This window comes from Sapajus apella, unplaced genomic scaffold (genome assembly GCF_009761245.1).
Source record: "Sapajus apella isolate SASKATOON/1434 unplaced genomic scaffold, GSC_monkey_1.0 scaffold129, whole genome shotgun sequence".
Lineage (NCBI taxonomy): Eukaryota > Metazoa > Chordata > Mammalia > Primates > Cebidae > Sapajus > Sapajus apella.
Window position 1 is genome coordinate 4,105,845 of NW_022437069.1, and position 21,215 is coordinate 4,127,059.

General features: G+C 39.6%; 1 protein-coding gene across 12 annotated transcripts in view; it reads right to left on the bottom strand.

Annotated features, from left to right (window-relative positions):
- The window catches only part of AKAP13 (A-kinase anchoring protein 13), a 346,439-nt gene that overhangs the window by 248,570 nt on the left and 76,654 nt on the right, over window positions 1-21,215 (bottom strand). For 3 of the 12 annotated variants that reach the window (XM_032262388.1, XM_032262398.1, XM_032262397.1), the window contains exons 1-2: window positions 14,888-17,584; window positions 3,950-3,993 (exon numbers count right to left, since the gene is read on the bottom strand). In XM_032262388.1, the coding sequence (XP_032118279.1) occupies window positions 3,950-3,993; window positions 14,888-14,909 (66 nt within the window). In that variant the 5' untranslated portion in view covers window positions 14,910-17,584. Of the gene's footprint in view, window positions 1-3,949; window positions 3,994-14,887; window positions 17,781-21,215 lie in introns of those variants that run through there. The other 9 variants (XM_032262399.1, XM_032262396.1, XM_032262395.1 and 6 more) reach the window with 5 other exon arrangements.

Genomic DNA, 21,215 nt, shown 5'->3' on the forward strand with positions numbered 1-21,215 from the left:
AAAAAAAAAAAAAAAAAAAAAAAAAAACACAAAAAAACCTCATCACTTCCTTTTCTATACCTGATGATGGCATCAGCTGTCACTCATACTCAAGGTCTCAATCGACTGTAATTCATAGTTCTCTTTCACTCCCTATGTCTAATAAAGCATTTGGACCTGCTGTTTCTTTTGAAATATTTCTTGCATCTGCCACTGCTTCTCCATCTTTCCTCTCTCTAAACTATCCAGGCCCTCATACCAAGAAGGTTATTACTAAGCTACTCCGAGTTTTTAGCACTACCACTAAATGGAACTAGAACTGCAACTCTTATAAATTCATCTGGCAATGATCAATACTTTTGTGGAGGCTGTAAGAAAAACCCGACTTAGTGATGTAACTAGCTTGCCTAACATAAAGGTTGTACTCATACAAACACACAGGCATGAAAACCAAGTCACAGCCATATTGAGCTACTGGTCTCCTAGGTTTCAGGCCAGTGTCCTGTACATTCTACAGCCAACATTTTAATTCATTAAAGGAACTTCATTTAAACACTCAACAGTACTGCCACCCATACACTCTGGAACCGTTCTTACATTTTTAACTATTGCAATGTATTCTGGATACATCTTTATTCAAAGGCTGGTTAAAGTATTTATTTGAAGTCTAGCCTATTTGTCTTAACTGACAGATAAAAGTTCTCTGGATACAGTGTTTTTCCTTCTTTGCTAGCAATATTCTCTCTTCTACTGATGATACTCACCCTGGCAGATCCCAAATATGATCTAAAAGGAAAACTTCACAAGCTTTCTGTTCTTTTGCTTATTCTTTCTTTCCCTAGGTACAGAGAACTGCCCCCACCACCTTGCCCAATGGACTATCATAAAATATCTACTTTTCCTCACCAACAGCATATATCCCTGGGACTTGACTCCGTACATTGAAAATCCAACACACTGTTATCCTCTTTTTAAAAGGAGCGTAACACATTGCTCCATTAAGTATTACAAGGATGTTTGTGCTTACCACTTCTATTCAATGTTGTACCATAGATGTTTCCCACGGCAATTAGGCAAGAAAAAGAAATAAAAGACATCCAGATTGGAAAAAAAGAAAACAATCTCCGATTACTTAATCCTGTACGTAGAAAATTCTAAGGCATCCACTTAAAAACTGTCGCCAAAACAAGCCACATTATAGTTTATAATTGATCTCTGAAACAAGATTATAGCTTCAGAGATCAGTATGCAAAAATCAACAGCATTTCTATATATAAGCAATTAATCAAAAAATGAAAGCTTAAGAAAACAAAATTAATAGCATCAAAATGAGTAAAATAATAAGCAACAAATTTCAAGAAAGTACCAAGTTTATACAAAACTACAAAACACTGTTGAAAGAAATTGATTCCTAAATGAAACTAAATGAAACCAAATTCAGAGTCCAGAAAAAAATCCTTACATTTATGATCAATTTCAACAAGGATTTTCAAGACAATTCAATGAGGAAAGAATAGTCTTTTCAACAAATGGTGCTGGAACAACTAGAGATCCACATACAAAAGAAAGTTGGACTCTTCCCTTACAAAATACACAAAAATTAACTCTTAGAGTACATACCTAAATGTAAGAGCAAAACCTGTAAAATTCCTAGATGAAAACATGGGAGTAAATCTCTGACTTTGGGTTAGGCCAAGACTTATTCTTAGATATGATGCCAAAAAAAGAAACAAACAAACAAAAAAAACAAATAACAGAACATTATCAAAGCTGAAATCTTGCTTGAAAGGATACCATCAAGAAAGTGAAATGACAACCCACAGAATGAGAGAAATTTTTTGCAAATCTTGTATCTGATAAGGGACCTTTAATCAAAATACACAAAGAACCCTTCCAATTTAATAACATAAATAACCCAATTTAAAAATGGGCAAAGGAGCTGAATAGGCATTTCTCCAAAGACACAGAAAAATGGCCAATACGCACATAAAAAGATGCTCAAAATTATTTGCCGTTTGGGAAATGCAAAATCAAAACCACAATGAGGTTATCATTTCACACCTATTAGGATGGCTATAAATCAAAGTCAGCTAACTTGTGTTGCCAAGCATATTGAAAAACTGAAGTCCTTATACACCACTGGTAGCTATGTAAAATGGTGCAGCCACCATAGAAAACAGTTTTCTAATTTCTCAAAATTTAAACCCAGTTATCACATGCCCAAGCAATTCTACTTTTGGGTTTATAGTCAAGAGAAATGAAAACATATGTCTTCACCAGAACTTTGCTGTTCATAGGAGCATTACTCATAATAGACCAAAAGTGAAAACAACTCAACTGCCCATCAACTGATGAATGGATAAGTAAATAGTGATATATATCCATGCATTGGACTGTTATTCATTAATAAAAAGAACGAGGTACTGATACATGCTCTAACATGGGTGAATCTTGGAAACATTAGCTAAATTAAAGAAGCCAGTCATAAAAGGCCATGTACTGCATGACTACATCTATCTATCTATCGAGATAAATATATATATATATATATATATATATATATATATGAACTTTCCAGAATAGGTATATCAATAAAGACAAAGTATATAACTGGTTGCCACAGGCTGAAAGGAGCAGGGAATAGTAAGTGACTGTTAATGGGTTGGTGCTTTTTTCGGGGGTGATCAAAACATTCTGAAGTCAGATATTGGTGATGATTGCACAACTGTATACATACTAAAAACCAAAGAATCACACACTTCAAAGGGGAGAGTTTAGCTCGGCGTGGTGGCATACACCTGTATTCCCAGTTACTCAAGAGGCTAAGGCAGGATTGCCTGAGCCCACAACTTCAAAGCTATAGTGAGCTATGATCACTCCACTGCACTCCAACAAGGATGATAATGCAAGAACCATTTTCATTTAAAAAAAAAACAAAACAAAACAAAAAAAAACACCCAAGGTACTCAGTTCACATGCAAACCCACTGGTGAACATAATAATCTCCAGTTCGTCTAGAAAGAAAATGAATATATAAAACCTCTCGTAAGAACACGTATTTTTCTTTACATGTTACATTTAATAGAAAAATCAGCTATGCAGAAGTTACATGAACATTTTATGTCACAAAGGTAAATGTCTATTATTAATACAGCATGGTCCAGTATATTTATGTATTTATATATAAATACATAAAAGGAAAAGCATCTTTAAAATAAACACCATCAATGGCTCCTTGGTGACCACAAAACAACATCCCCACGCCTTTGTCTTCCTTCACAACTGAGCTTTATCCATCTTTTTAGGCTTATCTCCCATTATTCCCTGACACCAATTTGGGTGGGCCAGAGTTTCCACTGACCAACTCCCACTATTCATCCAACACTATGTTCACTGCCTCCCATTCCCTGACCATTTGCCTTTTGTCTTCAACTAATTCTGGGGACGTTTTACGCAAGTAAATGATCCTTATTCTTCAAGACCTGATTCAAGTCCTATTACAAATAAATTTTCTCACCCTTTCCAGAACACAGCAACCCAACATCTACGGGCCTCTCATAGCCCTACCAATCCACAACCCTAAGCTGGCTTCTCATCAAACAGGCACTTTTCACCACCCAAATTCAACTAATTCACTCTTACAATAATAAAGAATAGTCGCCTAGAGCTTACCTTTTCCAGCCTTGATTCAATCATTCAGTTTTATCTTCTAAGTCCCTCACTTTAGCTTTCACCCAGTCCTAAAGAAAACAGCACTCTTGCCAATGACATAGTGCCACCTAGTTGCAACATAAGGTAAATCACAGTGGCAGGAGGAGGATCTCCACACTACTTTTTCAGGAATGCAGTGCAGGTAAAAATAAGAAGCTACAGTACTGTTTTGCAGGACAACTAGAGAGTGTGAGCTTATTATAACAAGTCAACAGAACAGATAAATACAAAATTTTTTAAAATCTCAGAATTTACTCACATATAAGGGAGCTTGCTGTGGAGTAAGTTTCATGACCCAGGACACTGAAACAGAAATGGAATAAATAAATGAGAATAAAATTAAAAGCTGTCATCAAAAATATATAAGTCACCTAAAGTCCTAGATATCAAGCATAGCTCTGAGTACAATCCCACACTAGAGATTACTATATGCCCAGCTGTATACTACACACTAAGAGATTCAGGAAAGAGATGGGGTGACGGATTGATCCCAGACTCAATCTTTTCAAGTGGGGAAGATAGATTTTCGGATTGAAAAATAAAGATAAAATGCTTCACTGTCACAGAAGTTTCAACAACCAACGGGATATTTAAAGCAGTTATCAAAATAAAACTACTACATGTTCACTTTGACGTAGTCCCTCAAAACTCTCCAAATGCTGTTTGCTCAGGGCCTTCTTCCAGTCTTACCAAGAAGCCTGGAAAGTGAAAGGAGGATTGCAAGGGACCCCTAGAACTCTCCTTCTTAAGACACCTTCTCTGAGAAGGGGGGCTACAGCCTGTCCCTCTAACCACTGAACGTCATGGCCCTCCTCAAAATTAATAGCTGGATTTCCCTCATTGTTATTTTCACTAAATGAATTCTCATAAGAATCTCATTAAGACTTAGAGAAGGCTTCCAGGGTTGAATTCATGAATATTAAGAATAGCATGTTCTTAAAAGTTTAACTTGGTGATTTGACCAGGACTTCATCTAGGCTATAAATGCTCCGAATGGTAGGTCCTTTACCAAGTACCGTGAATTTGAGTATAAGGTGATTTCATCCTCTTAGGAGTCAGATAAAGAGACCAAAGTGACTTCACTATAATTTGATCTGAGGAAGTTTCTTACTCACAATAGGTAAATGAAGGCACATACTGACCAGCAATACAAACAACAGTATAAAATGTCATTCATACATGCAAAAAAACAGGCAAAATCCCAAGCTTTGTGTTCTAACAAATCACAAAAGCCTCACTAACAGCAAATTGAAATGACCAAATGTTTGGAATGAAAAGCAATGCCTTGGTAGCTGTGCATAGCTCAAATAACAAAACCCTCTTTATATTAAAATCCTCACAGGTCTGCCACAGTCCTATGTATGTCTCAGATCAAGACTTGGCCAAAAAGCAGTTAACACACACTTAGAGGGAAAATAATCTACATCAGCCTCCTAAATGCAAATAATCTCCACACCAGTTGCAAGCCCCAACCTTCAATGTGTTCTGCTGGACAGCGCAGTAGGAAGGTGACACACAGGTGGCTTTCTCACACTGACTGAACCAACTCCATCCTCATGTCCATGACCATTCATTTTCTGGTTCACTCCATACCCCGTAACAGACCTCCTGGTTAGGGTACTCATTCCTTTCTAACTGCCTTCACTTAACGACTCTGTAATTTTAGGTGCAAAAATTATCTGCAGAAATCCATGCTGAAACCAAGCTTGAGAAAGGTAGCAATAATAAACGAACATTTTTAGAACCAAGTCAATTTCAAGCCCATCAGATTCTAACAGCAAGCATGAATGAAAAAGAAAGACTGAAAGGCTTGAGTGCCTTCTCAATGTATTAAATATCCATTTAATTTAAAATTAAGATCACTGTGCTCACTGGCCTTTGAATGAGCTTTCCAGATCCTGCTCAGACTTGCCTATGACGTAGGAATGAAAGAACCTATAAATTTATGAACTAATCTACCTTAACTAACTTGTCAAGTGTTCCTGCATCAAGCAGAAGAAAAATTAAAGGAGCAGTGTCCAATCTTCTGGCTTCCCTAGGCCACACTGGAAAAAGAAAAATTGTCTTTGGCCATATAAAAAATACACTAACACTAATAGCTGATGAGCTTTAAAAAAAATTACAAAAAACGGAAATCTCAAATGGTTTGTTTGTTTTTAAGACAAAGTCTCACTCTGTCGCCCAGGCTGTAGTGCAGTAGCATAATCTTGGCTCACTGCAACCTCTGCCTCCTGGGTTCAACCAATTCTCCTGCCTCAGCCTCCCAAGTAGCTGGGATTACAGGCTCCCACCACCACGCCCAGTTAATTTTTTATTTTAAGTAGAGATACAGTTTCACCATGTTGGACAGGCTGGTCTCGAACTCCTGACCTCAGGTGATCTACCTGCCTTGGCCTCCCAAAGATCTGTGATTACAGGCATGAGCCACTGGGCACAGCCAATGTTTTCAGAAGTTTATGAACTTGTGTTGGGCCACATTCAAAGCCTTTGCAGGCTGCATGCAGCCTGCAGGCTGCGGTTGGACAAGCTTGGATTAGAAAAATCTACAGAAACAAACTAGTGACTTAGCAAACCTCTGATGTTTCATGATCTGCAAGAAACTTAGGATGACTATGTGTAAAGACCACAAACATCAATTTAACTGAATGGTTCCCACCGCATTGGAATGAGGAAGCTGAGCAAGCTCAGAGGACTCTAAGGAAGAGATGATGTCATCTAAACTGCTTGGAATTATAAACTCCTCTAAACATATTTCAAAGCCAGAACTCTAAAGAGTTGTTCTGATACATGGATTAAAAGAGGGATGACAAAGTGTCCTCCCACACTGGTCAAAGGGACAGGTCATTGTTATGTTGGCAACACAGGCTGCTGAAAAGAATGTAACTGTCAAATGTAATCAAGTAATGACCCCAGAACGCTCCAGAAACAAACTGGTAAATTCAGGTCGCTTTTAGACTTCTACAATGTTGGCACATAAGGGGAAGGACAAAACTAACTTGTACAGAGCATTATGTTGGATATTACATTTAATCCTCATTAAAAAGATACCATTTCCACTATTTCACTAGTGAAAAAACTGATCTTTCAAAGGTTAAATTATTTAACACCAAGGTCAAAGGGTAAGTTGAAGAACCAAATTCAAACCCAGTCTGACATTAAAACATGTTTTTCCCTTCACATCATAAGACGATCTCCTGCTAACAACCTCAAACCTAAACTTGCCCTACACCTCTAGCTCCATTCTACAAACTCTCCCTGACATTGTTAATTCAGCATCATTGTGCACCTCCAGTGTCCCCCACTCCTCAAGGCTCTGCAGGTACAGAAGGATCAGGCAAAAATCCCTACCTTCATAGGCATTGTTCTAGGGATAACAGAGGTAAATAAAACATTGAATAGTTTTCAGATAGTAACAAATTCTGTAGAGAAAAATAAAACAGAAGAAGAAATAGCAAATGAGGGGGAATGGCAATTTAAACATGGTGCTAAGGAAAGGCCTCCCTGAGAACAGTTATCCCTCCCCACAAAAAAGGTAACAGAAATAACAGGTAAAAGGTGTTCTACACACTTAAACTTGCCACAACATTGAGAACTCAGGATTCTATGCAAAACTTCGCTGCATATAATGCATTCAGTTATTTTACACATTTAAACAAGCTCACTCTACTGAAGAACTGTGTTCTAAAGGAAAGAGCATATTACAAAGAAGGCAGTTTTTGGTCAGAGTAAACACACTTAATAACAAAACATACTGAAAGACCAAGACCAACTGAAAGTCTTTGCTTGGTCAGATTTTTGACCAAGCCTTTCCAAAAGGAAAATTTAAAATTTTCCTTTTTAAAATGGTGTTTTAAAATACCATGCCCATCCAGTGATTTCACCAAGGAATTTTAAGGGAGAAAATCCTACTTCTTCCTTACCCAGTAACCAGTGAAATGACTGAGCAAATTCACCAGCTCCCTGGGGCTGCTTTCATGTAACACAAAAACAATATATGACAGACACAGGAGAACAGCACAGGCTGGCTACTATTTGAAAGATTGTGAAGAGGAGAAAATGTGTCAAAATTCAAAGTCTTAAATGATGTGGTTTTAAGTATGTTCACCAATTTTACCACTCAGTAGTAAAGTCAGCTACAGTTGTAAGGAATCAGAAATTTGAGGGGTGTGAAAAGCAGGACAGTAGTTAGTCTGTATTCTTCCCACATTTTCCACTTTCATAATGCTGAGAAAAAACCAAATTTAATAATTTTCTGCTGTATAAAAGAGACACATTCACTTTATGTCAAAATAAGACTCGTTCAATTTTAATACAACTATCGCAATTCATAAATTAACATTCTCCCCCACTGCCCACACATATTAAGTCTCTTATGGTGTTCCTGATTAGAGAAGCAAAATTTGTGGCTACAATTCTCTTCCTGCATTTTAATATAAACGATCATCAGTCTTTTCTTCATAGAATGCAATGTGAACACCATCATCAGAATGCACCAGCCTGGGTGTGCAAGTTTACAAAGATTAGCAATAGCGAAAGTTTTGGGATTTCTGAAGTTCAAGCTGCCTGCAAAGAACTATGTAAAAACTCAATCACTACAGAGGACCACACAGAAACTCAGGCATGAAGTCACATCGCTGTGGACTGGAAGAAGGAACAGAAAGCACCTCCACCAACCCATACGCCTGAGCAAATGAATACAAAACCTCCAAAAGCTACAAAAATGTTTATATACCTAAATTAAAACTGGTGCCCACAGCAGTGGTCAGCAAAGTGCCTGTGAAGTGCAAATTGGTAAATATTTTAGGCTCTGAAGGTCATATAGTCTCTGTTAAACAATATGTAAATGAGTAGGTGTGACTGTGTTCCAATAAAACTTTATAAAAAGAGGCATCAAGTTATATCCAGTCAGCAAGGTATAATATACCAACCTCTGGTCTAACACTAACCAAAAACCTCTTAATAAGCCAAAGAAGGCTGGACGCAGTGGCTCACACCTGTAATCCTAGCACTTTAGCAGGCCAAGGTGGGTGGATTGCCTCAGCTCACGAGTTCGAGCTGGGCAATACCAGCCTGGGCAATACGGTGAAAACCCGCCTCTACTAAAAACCTACAAAAAATTAGCCAGGCGTGGCGGCATGTACCTGTAGTCCCAGCTCCTCAGGAGGCTGAGGCAGGAGAATTCCAAGAACCCAGGAGGCAGAGGATGCAGTGAGCCGAGATCATGCCACTGCACTCCAGTCTGAGTGGCAAAGTGAGACTCCATCTCCCCCCCGCAAAAAAAAGCCAAAGAAACAGTATGTCCCCTTAGGCCCAACGCAGTGGGAGGCCAAGGCAGGCAGATCATGTGAAGTCAGGTTTGAGGCCCTCTTGGCCAACATTTTAAAACCTTGTCTCTACTAAAAAAAAAAAAAAAATTAGCCAGGTGTGGTAGCGGGTGCCTGTAATCCCAGCTACTGAGGTGGCTGAGGCATGAGAATCACTTGAACCCGGGAGGCAGAGGATGCAGTGCGCCAAGATTACACCACTGCACCCCAATCTGGGCAACAAGAGAGAAACTCCATCTCAAAGGAAAGAAAGAGTGTCTCCATCCAACAGCTTTATGCATCTCAGTTATTTTCAGCTTGAACTCCCCCACCAACATCTCAATACAGGAAAGTAACAGAGTACCCTAACAATATTCTCCAGATAATAAATCAAATTAAATCCCAAGTCCTCTACAATTAACTGTATTACCTTGAGCAAGTCACTTAACTTGTCTAAATCTTAGTCTCCTTATCTGCAGAAAGAGCATAATAATGCTTGCCTATACTATGAGGTTAGTGGAAGAGACGATCCAGGTAAAGTATTAAAAGCATATTCACAGGCACATAGAAGCCACTGCTTCTTCCTCTTGCAGAATTCCTGAGACTCAATGGAGACTAACCCCATGTAAGATACTTGGAAATCCATAAATGGCTAAATGAAAGGCTTACAGATACTCAAAGATGCCTTTCTGAAAACTTCTCAAAATATGTTGGTGGGAAAACTACAATTCTAAAATGTAATACAATAATCATAGAAAAGAATCTGGAAGAACGAACACTGAAACATTACGTGTGCATATCTTGGAGAGTACAGGAAATTTTCATGCCTAAATAATCTGTTTCTTTTCCTTGAGGCGGAGTCTTGCTCTCTTGCCCAGGCTGGAGCGCAGTGGTGCGATCTTGGCTCACTGCAACCTCTGCCTCCTGGATTCAAGTGATTCTCCTACCTCAGCCTCCCAAGTAGGTGGGACTACAGGTGCCCGCCACCACGCCTGGCTAATTTTTTCTATTTTTAGTAGAAACGGGGTTTCACCGTGTTAGCCAGGATGGTTTTGATCTCCTGACCTTGTGATCCACCCGCCTCGGCCTCCTTAAGTGCTGGGATTACGGGCTTGAGTCACAATAATCTGTTTCTTAATTGTAACTATTCAAATAATGAACAGATAGTACTTTTTCATCAGGAAGAAAATATACACAGCATGTCTGTTTTAAAGTCCCTTGTCATTCCATCTGTCACAACTGTACTGGAAATGAGTAAAAAGACACTGTTTCCTACATGTCCAAAACTGAAAAAATCTACAATCCTTGCCAAAAGTCCCTAACCAATTAAAAAAAAAAATTAAAATGGGAATGTATGCATCCAGATGTATGTTAACATAAATCAAATTCACTATTCTTTAGGCATACCTTCACATGCTACTAAATTACAAGTGCTCCACTGTTAATGACATGTCCCTCAAGGGGGTGAGGGAGTCACAGGCCCAACATCATATCATACAACAAACTGGAAACCCTTCTGTGTCTGTTAGCTTGGTGATCTCAGCATATTTCTTAAGGACCAGCTGTCCAGGTTTGACACACCTATCACTTCAATTGGCAGGGTTTTTGTCACTCTCAACAGGGAAGTTTCCAAAACCACAAAAAAAATGGGAGGGGGCAAGCCACCCCCACATCTGCTCCCAGTCCCAACAGGGACAGCTGTTTGGGACTCAGCCAAGTATAAACAGAGCAGTTTTACCTGCAGGGTACTTCCATGGCAAAATATCCTTCAAATGAATTTCCATGGCCAGAGATCCTGCTAAGACTGGGCTACACTCAATCCTTCAAAACCCACAAAAATTTCTGGTGAGGGTTAACATGGAAATGACGACGCATACTTTGGATTCTTGTAAAAGAGTCAATGTTCAGCTCTTCCTCCAGGAAGACAACAAGATCCAAAGAATCTTTTCTTCATCCCAAGGAGCCTGGGCTGGTGGCTATAAAAATGTTATGCCCTGGCTGGGGAGGCTGGCAGTAAGAGCAAGATATTCTGAACAATGGAAAAAGACCAGGATACAAAGAGTAAATAGGCTTTTCGTTGAAAATGCCAACTTCTACCAAAAAAGTAAAGTACCACATAGGCCAAATATATTTTCTGAATATGGGACTGAAGAAGTCTTACAAGACCCTCATGAATGCTTTGTTTGCAGCTACATTAATAATTGAACAACTAATTTTAAGCACCGATTCTTAAACCTTGGCACACATGAACATCAGTTTAAGGCCTTGCTAAAGAATGCTGATTCTCACTCCCAGGACCAGAAAGAGTACAAATCAGGAGGCCAGATCTGGTGATGCTTTTGCTCTGGAATTCTGACCTGCACTTGGGGAAACGATGTTAAGACTCGTAATAGGTATCTGATTTTTGTATGCAACAGTTAGCCTTGCTCTGCCGCCTATCACATGATGGTACTTGCTAGTCACCAAGACAAAAGGCAAAGCACTGAGCCCAAATGGATAGGGCAGGGGTGGGAGCAGGACAAACTGGGTAAGTAGGATTGAAGAGCCTAAGACAGGACAACACTCAACAGTAAAACAGAAGAACACAGGAAATTATAGCAAAACAAAACAAGAACAGTAAGGCCCACATTCACTCATTTACTTTATTCTTTATCAACGCTGGATTACCCAACAGGCATAATGACCCCGAGTTTGGGGCAAACACATGCACAAACACAAAATCAATGTAATTATCATGGAGAAAAAAAATCAGAATTCTTACAATAATGAGATAAAAATAATTTAAAGTAACAAATTTATTTTTAAAAAATCAGAACTCTGACATAGAGTTTATTTTGAAAATCATTAAGAGAGTACACTATAATCTTTTCTGTGTTTAGGCTTTTTCTTGACATATGTTTATAATATGTGCCTGGCACATAAAAACTCAGTAATGGGAGATAATCTCACATTTCTGAGGCCCTAAAATATTACCTGTACTGAGTTGTTGAGCTTTAGCAACAAATAATATTGGTTCCTACCACATTAGTAAAGGGTCATATGTATGTAAATAGCTATTACAGTATGATGAGCGCAATAATAAAGATAATAAAAATGTTACAAGGATCAGGAAGGAGCAATGCACTCTCTAGAAGATGGGGGGCCCCAACATGGATTACTGGAAGAAACAAACCATGGGGGAAGTTCCACCAAATAGACACGGGGGAGAAGCACAGGGCAGAAGGAATACCACGTGCCAGATATGACAGCACGGTGAGCAGCGGAGAACTACACAGAGGAATGAGAAGTGTTGGCAGGGGACTGTGGGGCATCCAGGTCAACCCGCAGACCTCAAAGCTGCCTGGCCTTAGAAACAGAGGCAGGGAGAGAGAAAATACATAAACCACTGTGACACAGCTCTATACTAAAGAAATCTCAGCCATTATACAAGAGAAAAATAAATGTATTGCAGCTAAGTGGGGAAAACAGAAACCACGGCCCCACAATGGCAATGGTATCAACCACCAAAACTCTACCTTTTTTGTCCCACTTTTTTTAAGCTCACTTCAAATTTCTGTTCATTCACAACTGCAGGCTCAAAGATTCACAAAAAGTAGCACTGGAAATGTTTGTAATTTTGTAACCTAACTCACACCCAGACACAGCAAGTATCTGTTGGGAGCCACAGCCAACAAGGCCAGGCCCGACTCCCACCATGGCTTCCTTGAGGTACGGCAAACAGATGGTGCCCAGTCAATTTGCACAGGCCCCTGGAGATTCTTAATCCCAATCCCAAATCACAAGACAGGTAGAAGGGGTCTTGGAAGCAGCCCAGATCATCCTTCTGCCCCAAGGAGGACTCACTGCCAATGTGCCTGCCTCTGCTTGTAGACTTCGGCACCAGGGCCTTATCACCCTGAGAAAATCTCTCCATGCTCCACTCACACCTCTGACTCAACCTTCCTAAAACGCTATTTTAATTCTATAGCACCCTCTCTGCCTTCCCAGAAGTAAGCCATCTTTTACAACGGTTCTCTTGGGATACCAATGCCTTTACTTTAGGGAGCTTTAGGGCATGGCACTAAAATAGTAACCTACCATGATTAGAGAAAAGGAGAGAAACACATAAACACGAAATGTGACCACAGTTTTGGGAACACACTTAACCCATCTTAGTTTTCTAGAGCTTCCAAACCTCCAGGGCTTAAAGATGGAGCCCTGTACTCTGGGACCCATATTCCTAAATGCTGTGTCCATAGACACACAGAGCCAGCACATGATTAAGCTTATTTCTGTAAAAAAATTAAACGTACTTATTTTACAACAACGAGGGACAGCCATTTGGATGAATAGATGTTAAAGGAAGGGATGATTGCAGAATCCTCATTAAGACAAGGGACAACCTTCCAATATTTAATAATTCTTTGATGACCCCTAACAGAATAATGTAAGCAGAAAAATTAGAAAACCAATGTAATTCACAGATGGAGACAAAAGGACCTAGAAGTGAGTTCTAACTGTGGCACTTACTGGCTGTGTTATCTTGGACAAGTTACTTAACTATCAAACTCTATTTTCCTCATCTGTAAAATGGGAATAAATAAAATTAAAGATGTGTAGTAAAGGTTTAACACAGTGACAGGCAATAAGAAAATACTCAATACAATAAAGTAAGTTCCTGTTCTTGCCTGGTACAAATTACACGATAGCCTTTCAACACTAACCTTACATCATATTCAACTCCCACATCTCTCAGGACATCCTCATCACTGTGTTGATCCCTAATTCTAAATAAACGGTAACGGTGAGGGAAACACACATACCAATAGATAAGGTACTCTAATAAACATACCGTTTATCATTGGTGAGCTCTCAGAAGCCATCCACCGTCCCCCTACAACCCTCCTCTGGTGCCTCCAAATAGTGTTCAGGGTTCATCACTATCTACACAGCCTTACTGAGCACTCCTTTCTTCCATACCACACCTTCCATCCAGTCCCCACATGCCTCACATGCATGCACCAGGCTCAGCCGAATCCTCACATCTTTGCTCATGTTAACACCTTCCACCCTTGCTGATTTGTGTTTTTGAGAGAGTCTCTCTCTGTCGCCAGGCGCCAGGCTGGAGTGCAGTGGCGCAATCTCAGCTCACTGCAACCTCCGCCTCCCTGGTTCAAGCAATTCTCCTGCCTCAGCCTCCTGAGTAGCTTCGAGCATAGACATGTGCCACCACACCCAGCTAATTTTTATATTTTAGTAGACATGGGGTTTCACTATGTTGGCCAGGATGGTCTCAATCTCTTGACCTCGTGATCCACCCGCCTGGTCCTCCCAAAGTGCCAGGATTACAGGCATGAGCCGCCGCACCTGGCCCACCCTTGCTGATTTTAATAGGATTATCACTGATAATCTAACCCACACGATCAGCAGTAAATCACATACTCTCTTGTATTTTTCTTTTATTTCTGTGCTTGCCTTCTTCTCTCCCCAACTTGTTTTTATTCTAGTCTACTGCATTGGGATGACTTCTGTAGCATCCCCCACACACCACTACTGCTCATGGCACAGCTCTAGGCCCCCAATAAATACTAGAGAAACAACTGCTTCACATGAACATCAGAGACAAATTCATCAGCAGCTTTGCTGCACAACAGTTTGATGGCAAAGGATCCACAGTTATAACTTTAAGTACAAAAATTAACCCATCACAACAAAAATGTCTAAAATCACTTTAAGCCCAGAAAGTTACACTGGTAGCTCATTAAAGGCAGCATGAATCCTGCTAAGTGTTAAGCAATCCAGCCTGAAGCAATTTGCTTAATCTGCCAGAGAGGTAATAGGGACCAGAGCTGGGGAATTCAACATCACATCACTAGACAACCTCAAAGTGAAGGGGAGGACAGAGAGCTACTTACCACTATACTTAGGATCCCACATGATGGTTGGTACCTCTGGAAAGAGGAACTCATGGACATGTTATTTCAATTCTCTTTTCGTGTTTAACACAGGCTTGTGGTTTCCTGCAAAAATGGTTTCTGCTGCTTTGCTAAAACCTACATGGAGAAGAAAACTCCCAATGGCCATTCCACAGGTGAGAATTCTGCCACCAGCTGTATCCTGTTATCCAAAGGAAACGGGAACTAGAAGCTGCCAGGAGGTCCAGACACAGGAGAGCAAGACCATAAATTCAGTAAGTACTGACACTCCTATCCCTACAGTAATAAGAATAAACTTTAAATTTAGAAAACTTCACACACAGCTGGGTTTTATGTAAATTAACTTCGGCAGGGGTTAAAATAGATATCCGGCAAAGAGACTGCCAAATTCAAGCCTTTACACTTCCTTCAATCCACCCTAGCCTCTATCAACCAAAAAGCAGGCCGCCCAAAAGGCTAAACCAATTATAAACCACCTGTAAAGACTAAATATAGGCAAGTAGGCTCTCACACAAATGCAGACGTTACTGAGGTGGATGACCTTACCTGAACAAATGTGAGACCTGTTAGGAATGATTTCTGAGGCACACACAGCCCATATTCTCAGGCCCATTATGTGACTATTGACGAGTCCTACAAGTGTCTGGCACCGGGGATCAGAGACGCTAAAAATGTCAATGCTACCTTGTAAATTATGAAATTGGTTATGTCTTGAAAATATTGTCTTCAATGTTATAATTTCACAATACTAAGTCTTTAACATCTTGAGAACAATGACACTGTGAACACAAGGTGGCAGGTTGTTTAATCACCAATCAAAATTTGACGTTTTAAACAGACTTCAAATTATAAACTTGTATATGTTACAAGTGAAAACCCTATAGATATGAGAAAGACTCCAGTATTTTCAGCAGTCCCCCATTAAAGATTTCTCTAATGTTATTAATGGCTTCAATGAAAAATTTTATTTTTGATGGAGAATTTCTACTCACAAAACATTCCTGGCATGAGTAATTCCTTAGTCATTCTTGCTCTTATACACTAGCAGGGATACTTCTGAAAATACTAATGATTTCTTCTACGCGGCAAAGAACTAGAGTAGCCAACTAAAAGCACATGAAAATTATCAACTCCACTTTAACACTCTGATGCCAGGTCAATACAGAACTTGTGATAACATGAATGGCATTTTTAGCAGAGAATCTGACTATTTAAAGACAGCATTTGGGGAGTGCAGCAGAGGAAGAGAAAGGGAATCAGTAACATACTTTTTAAACTATGAAAATAATGGACCTATGAGCTTTCACTACCTGGAGGAGGAGCTAAGAATGCGTTGGCTTGTGGTTTTTAACCATTGCTACTCCTGCTGATGGGGAGTCAGCCACATGTTTCACGGTGAACCCATGTTTACAGTTGAGAACATTTTTTTGATCCTATTTAAGTCACCTTTAAGAATTGGTATCAATGAGATGAGTGGGCTCCATTTCTTAAGGATTCTGCTGTTCAAGTAAGAAGTGAGGATTTTATTTCTTCATTGCTTCCCATTATCATTTATTTCTTGTTAATCCCAAGTCAGGTATGCCGGTTTACTGCGCTGGTGTCAGTGAAAGATGAAGTTTACACAACATCTACTGTGCACTAAATTGCTGCACAGATGGCTTCTATCTACAGCAGCCCTCTGAGGCAAGTGATTAGCTGTTTTATACAGAGGAGAGAGGCCCCCAGCTAGCAAGGGGTTGGGCGTCAGCTCCCTCCTCTCTCAGGACCCTCTTACTATGACCAAAACAGACCATCATTCTTTAGTCGACATGGGTTGTTTACTTGATTCTGACCTTTGGCTGTCTCTGGGTTTTTGGAGCAACCTCAGTTCTTCAGCTTTTCACATCAGTCTCAATTCTGGCCATCTTCTAACAATGACTAATCTAGCACTGAACCAGCTGTTTACTGCAGTGGGGGCTCTGCCGTGGTACCTGTTTAACTTAGGTGGGGGATCAGAAAGCCAAGGTCTCAGCATTCTCCAGAGAGTTTATTTGGACTATTTACAGTTAATTCTACCTATAATCTCTGTCTAGAGTATGCATTCAAATATTTGCTGAAGTGAATTATTTCCCTTTCAAATACTTCTTGTTTGCGTGCTTCACATCTTCTCCTCCTTGTCCCTTCCACATCAGATGGTTCTCCTGACGACCTACGTCTACAAGCCTACATTCCTACTCTTCACCCCCACCCCCGTACCCACACCCCGTTAAGACAACTTCCAAAGCAGTAGCTTTACTTTTAGGAACCCGTACCTTGAAACCTTCAGTCTTTTTTCCCCTAAATTAATTTACTTTTTGACTGTAACAGTTTTCAGGGAAACTAGCCAGTTGCGCTCTTTATGTGCTAATTATGACCAAATTATTAGCACTTGGGTCATTGTTACAACAGTGATTTTATAAAACACCTATGTGCGTTTTTTTGAATTTTTGAAGTGTAGTCATTTTAAAAGGTACTATTTAGATGTCTAGCTGTTTCTCTAGCTATATTCTGCTGTATGTGCCACATACATTAAATATTTAAAGTGACACATACATAGTAATATGGTCCGTTTCCATTTACTAGAAACAACAATTTATCATTACGCATTTCTGTTATGTAAGTGCTATTTATCTCTTCATACACAGCTAGAAATGCTAAAATGTTTTAAAGCACCACGTATTTTTCTTGACAACTTCATTTATTATCTTAGTTCAAGTGGAGAAATTAATTTTCTATTCCTGCCCTATATGGAAGTTCTTAACATACGTAAACCCTCTTAAGAGTTTCCTACTAAGCAGAGTTCAAAGTTGGGTATGTTGGTGCACACCTATAGTCTCATCTACCTAGGAAGCCAGGGGAGAGGATTGCTTGAGCAATCTCCCGCCTTGAGGAGTTTGAGGCCACCCTGGGCAATGCAGCAAAATCCTTTGTCTAAATTTTCAAAAATATTAAAAAGAGTTCAGAAAATTTGAAATTTCAGGGAATAAACACTGAAGCTTCTCTTAAATGTTATTTCTAAATCCAGAAGTGTTATATTATCCCAATATAGAGTGGCAATAACTTTAATAATTTGATAAAAAAAAAAAAAAAACATGTATTTAATCTTTCTTCTAAACCATTTTCAAGGCCGAGTGCAGCTGCTCACACCTGTAATCCCAGCCAGCACTTTGGAAGGCCAAGGCAGGTGGATCACCTGATGTTGGGAGTTCAAGACCAGCCTGACCAACATGGAGAAATCCTGTCTCTACTAAAAATACAAAATTAGCCAGGTGCGGTGGTGCATGCCCGTAATCCCAGCAACTCAGGAGGCAAGGCAGGAGAATCGCTCGAACCCGGGAGACAGAGGTTGCAGTGAGACAAGACTGCGCCACTACACTCCAGCCAAGAGTAAAACTGTCTCAAAAAATTTTTTTTCACTGAATTGCTGCAGTTATGAAAATTTTAAAGCATACTTGAGTTGTTTTTAAGAGATGGGTCTTACTATATTGCCCAGGCTGGACTCCAACTACTGGGCTCAAGTGACCCTCCTGCTTCAGCCTCCCAAGTACTTGGGACTATAGGTGGGCACCACCACGCCAGCTTCCTGCCTTTTTTTTTTTTTAACCTAGTACATGACTTTAAACTTAGATCTAATTTAACCAATTCTTCATCATAGCATTTTTAAACAATAAAAAGTTGAAATTGAAATAATTTTAATAGCTTATAAAAAACATGAAATACTTAAGGACAAATTTAATGAAATGTGTGTAAGGTCTGTATATTGAAGACTGAAAAACTTGCTTAAAAAATACAAAATTAAAGGTCTTTTAAAATAGAGATATACTATGGTAAATATATTAGCTTAATAATATTAAATGTCAACTTTCCCCCAAATTGATCTACAAATTTAATGTTTTTTGAAATGGAGTCTTGCGCTGTCCCAGGCTGGAGTGCAGTAGCGCGATCTCGGCTCACTGCAACCTCTGCCTCCCTGGTTCAAGCGATTCTCCTGCCTATAGTCTCCCTCTGTAGCTGGGACTACAGGTGAGCGCCACCACACCCAGCTAATTTTTGTATTTTTAGTAGAGACGGGGTTTCATGATGTTGGCCAGGATGGTCTCAATTTCTTTACCTTGTGATCCGCTTGCCTCAGCGTCCCTAAGTGCTCAGAATACAGGCATGACCGCGCCCGGCCAAATGTAATGATTTCTAGTAACAACGCCAGCAGTCTTTCGTAAAGAACTGGCAAGCTGATTCAAAAACTTATGAAAATGCAAATGACTTAAAATATTCAAATCAATTTGAAAAAATAAACAGAGGTAGTATAAGTCAGAGTACTCATACTACCTATTATGTCATCCCATTCTTATGAAATTCTAGAAAAGGCAAAAGTAGTGACACAATGTAAACCAGTGCTTGCCTGGGCCCAAGGGTGGGGAGAGGCAATGACAAAAGGGCAACAAGAAACCTGAGCGTGAAAGAAATGTTCTATTTCCTGATTGTGGTGGTGGTGGTTACAAGACTGCAGGTAGCTGTCAGAACCAACTAACCTAAGTACTTCAAATGAGTGAATTTTACTGTGTTTAAATTATACCCTAAATAAACCAGATTTTACAAAATTTTTTAATTGTTTCAAACGATTCAACAGTTCTTTATACTGTAATGCTTTGTGTCATTGTGTTGAACACCCATTATCACTATTCCATGGCTGGGCCTGGTAGAAAATCCCAGCTTCCTCCACAACGAGGGCAGTAACTGCCTGGCAACAAGAGGCCCACATGAAGTCACAAGGGATGTGGCAAGTACATAAAACTAGGTAACTAAGATAGTGCCAAACGTTTGTTTACAAGTACTACAAAGTAGATAGATAATAAGGATAAAAATGAGCAAAATTACGTGCAACTTAACCAACTGCAGTCACATGATGTTATAGCTCACAGAAGGCATAAAAGTGAATGTTTCTGAGATGCTACATCTGTTTCTCCCCCACATCTACACAGTAACATAAAGTAACTGAACTCTCTTCACTGTCAATGCTTAAAACTCTGAGCCTCTGTCTAAATGCAGTTCTGTCAGATGCATACTGGCTAGTTCCAACAAAAGAAAGTGATTAGGGCATACTGACTTTATTAAAGTTACAAAATGAAAAAGCTATTTTGGAAAGGGAAAGGCTATTTTAAAAAGACTAACCATGAGCCTCTAAGCTAGTTAACGATTTAGAAGAACCTTGTACAAACCATGTAATCTCTCTAGATGTCAGATTATTCCTCTATAAAACAAACGATAATGTTTTAATGCTACCATTTTAAACACTTACGTTTGTTTTATAAAGCAGTATGAGTTGAAAGTGAATTATCTTTATTAGTATCCACATAGAATCAGGCACAACTCTTATAAACTGCCATTTAAAAAGGCACCGCTGTTCTTCCCCTACTATGGACTCCTAGGAATGCAGATTCTGTTTTCTTTAGTACTGCCCTGTGTAACTGGGAAGAGAGATTGTTGAAGGCTGCCTTTCCCATGAAGTGAGAGGGTGAGAAACAATACCATTATTTCAGAACACTCCTGAACGTTTGTCTTTAAAATAGTCTAATTGTCTACTAACAATGCCATTCACATCATCACAAGTTCTATACTGACATGGCAAGTAGACTGTTAAACTGGAGTTGATAATTCTCATGTGCTTTTAGTTGACTAATTTAGTTCTCTGCCACCTAAAGTAAATGCATTAATATTTTAAGATTCAGGGGTCTGATGTGTTCTGGCCAAAGTCTATGTGCATACTTATTAACAGATGAGTTAGTTATTTAATGCATGCTGCTTAACAATCACAGAATCCTTGGGCTGGAGGAAAACAAGTCAAAGAATCAATCTCTATCTTACAGGTGGTAGGTACACCAGAAATGGCAAGTGTTGACTCTGAAGTATTCCGGAAGTACACTTAGGAATCAATGTTAAACTTTTTACCTAAAACAGCACCTGTCTTTACTAGATTAATCCATTTGTCACAATATGGAACTATCTGGAAAGAAGTAACCCTACTAACAGGACCCAACAGTAATATCCACTGTACACAGCAACTATAGCCCTAACCTTAGGTTTCCCTATTCCAGAAGGCACTATTATATGCAATTCCTTATTAAAAGAGGCACTTTCTGGTTGCACTAGGACACATATCCACGTATCAGATCTCTCGTGTATCCTCCTGGCCAGGTGCTGTGGCTCACGCCTGTAATCTCAGCACTTTGGGAGGCCAAGGTGGGTGGATCACCTGAGGTCAGGAGTTCAAGACCAGCCTGGCTGACATGGT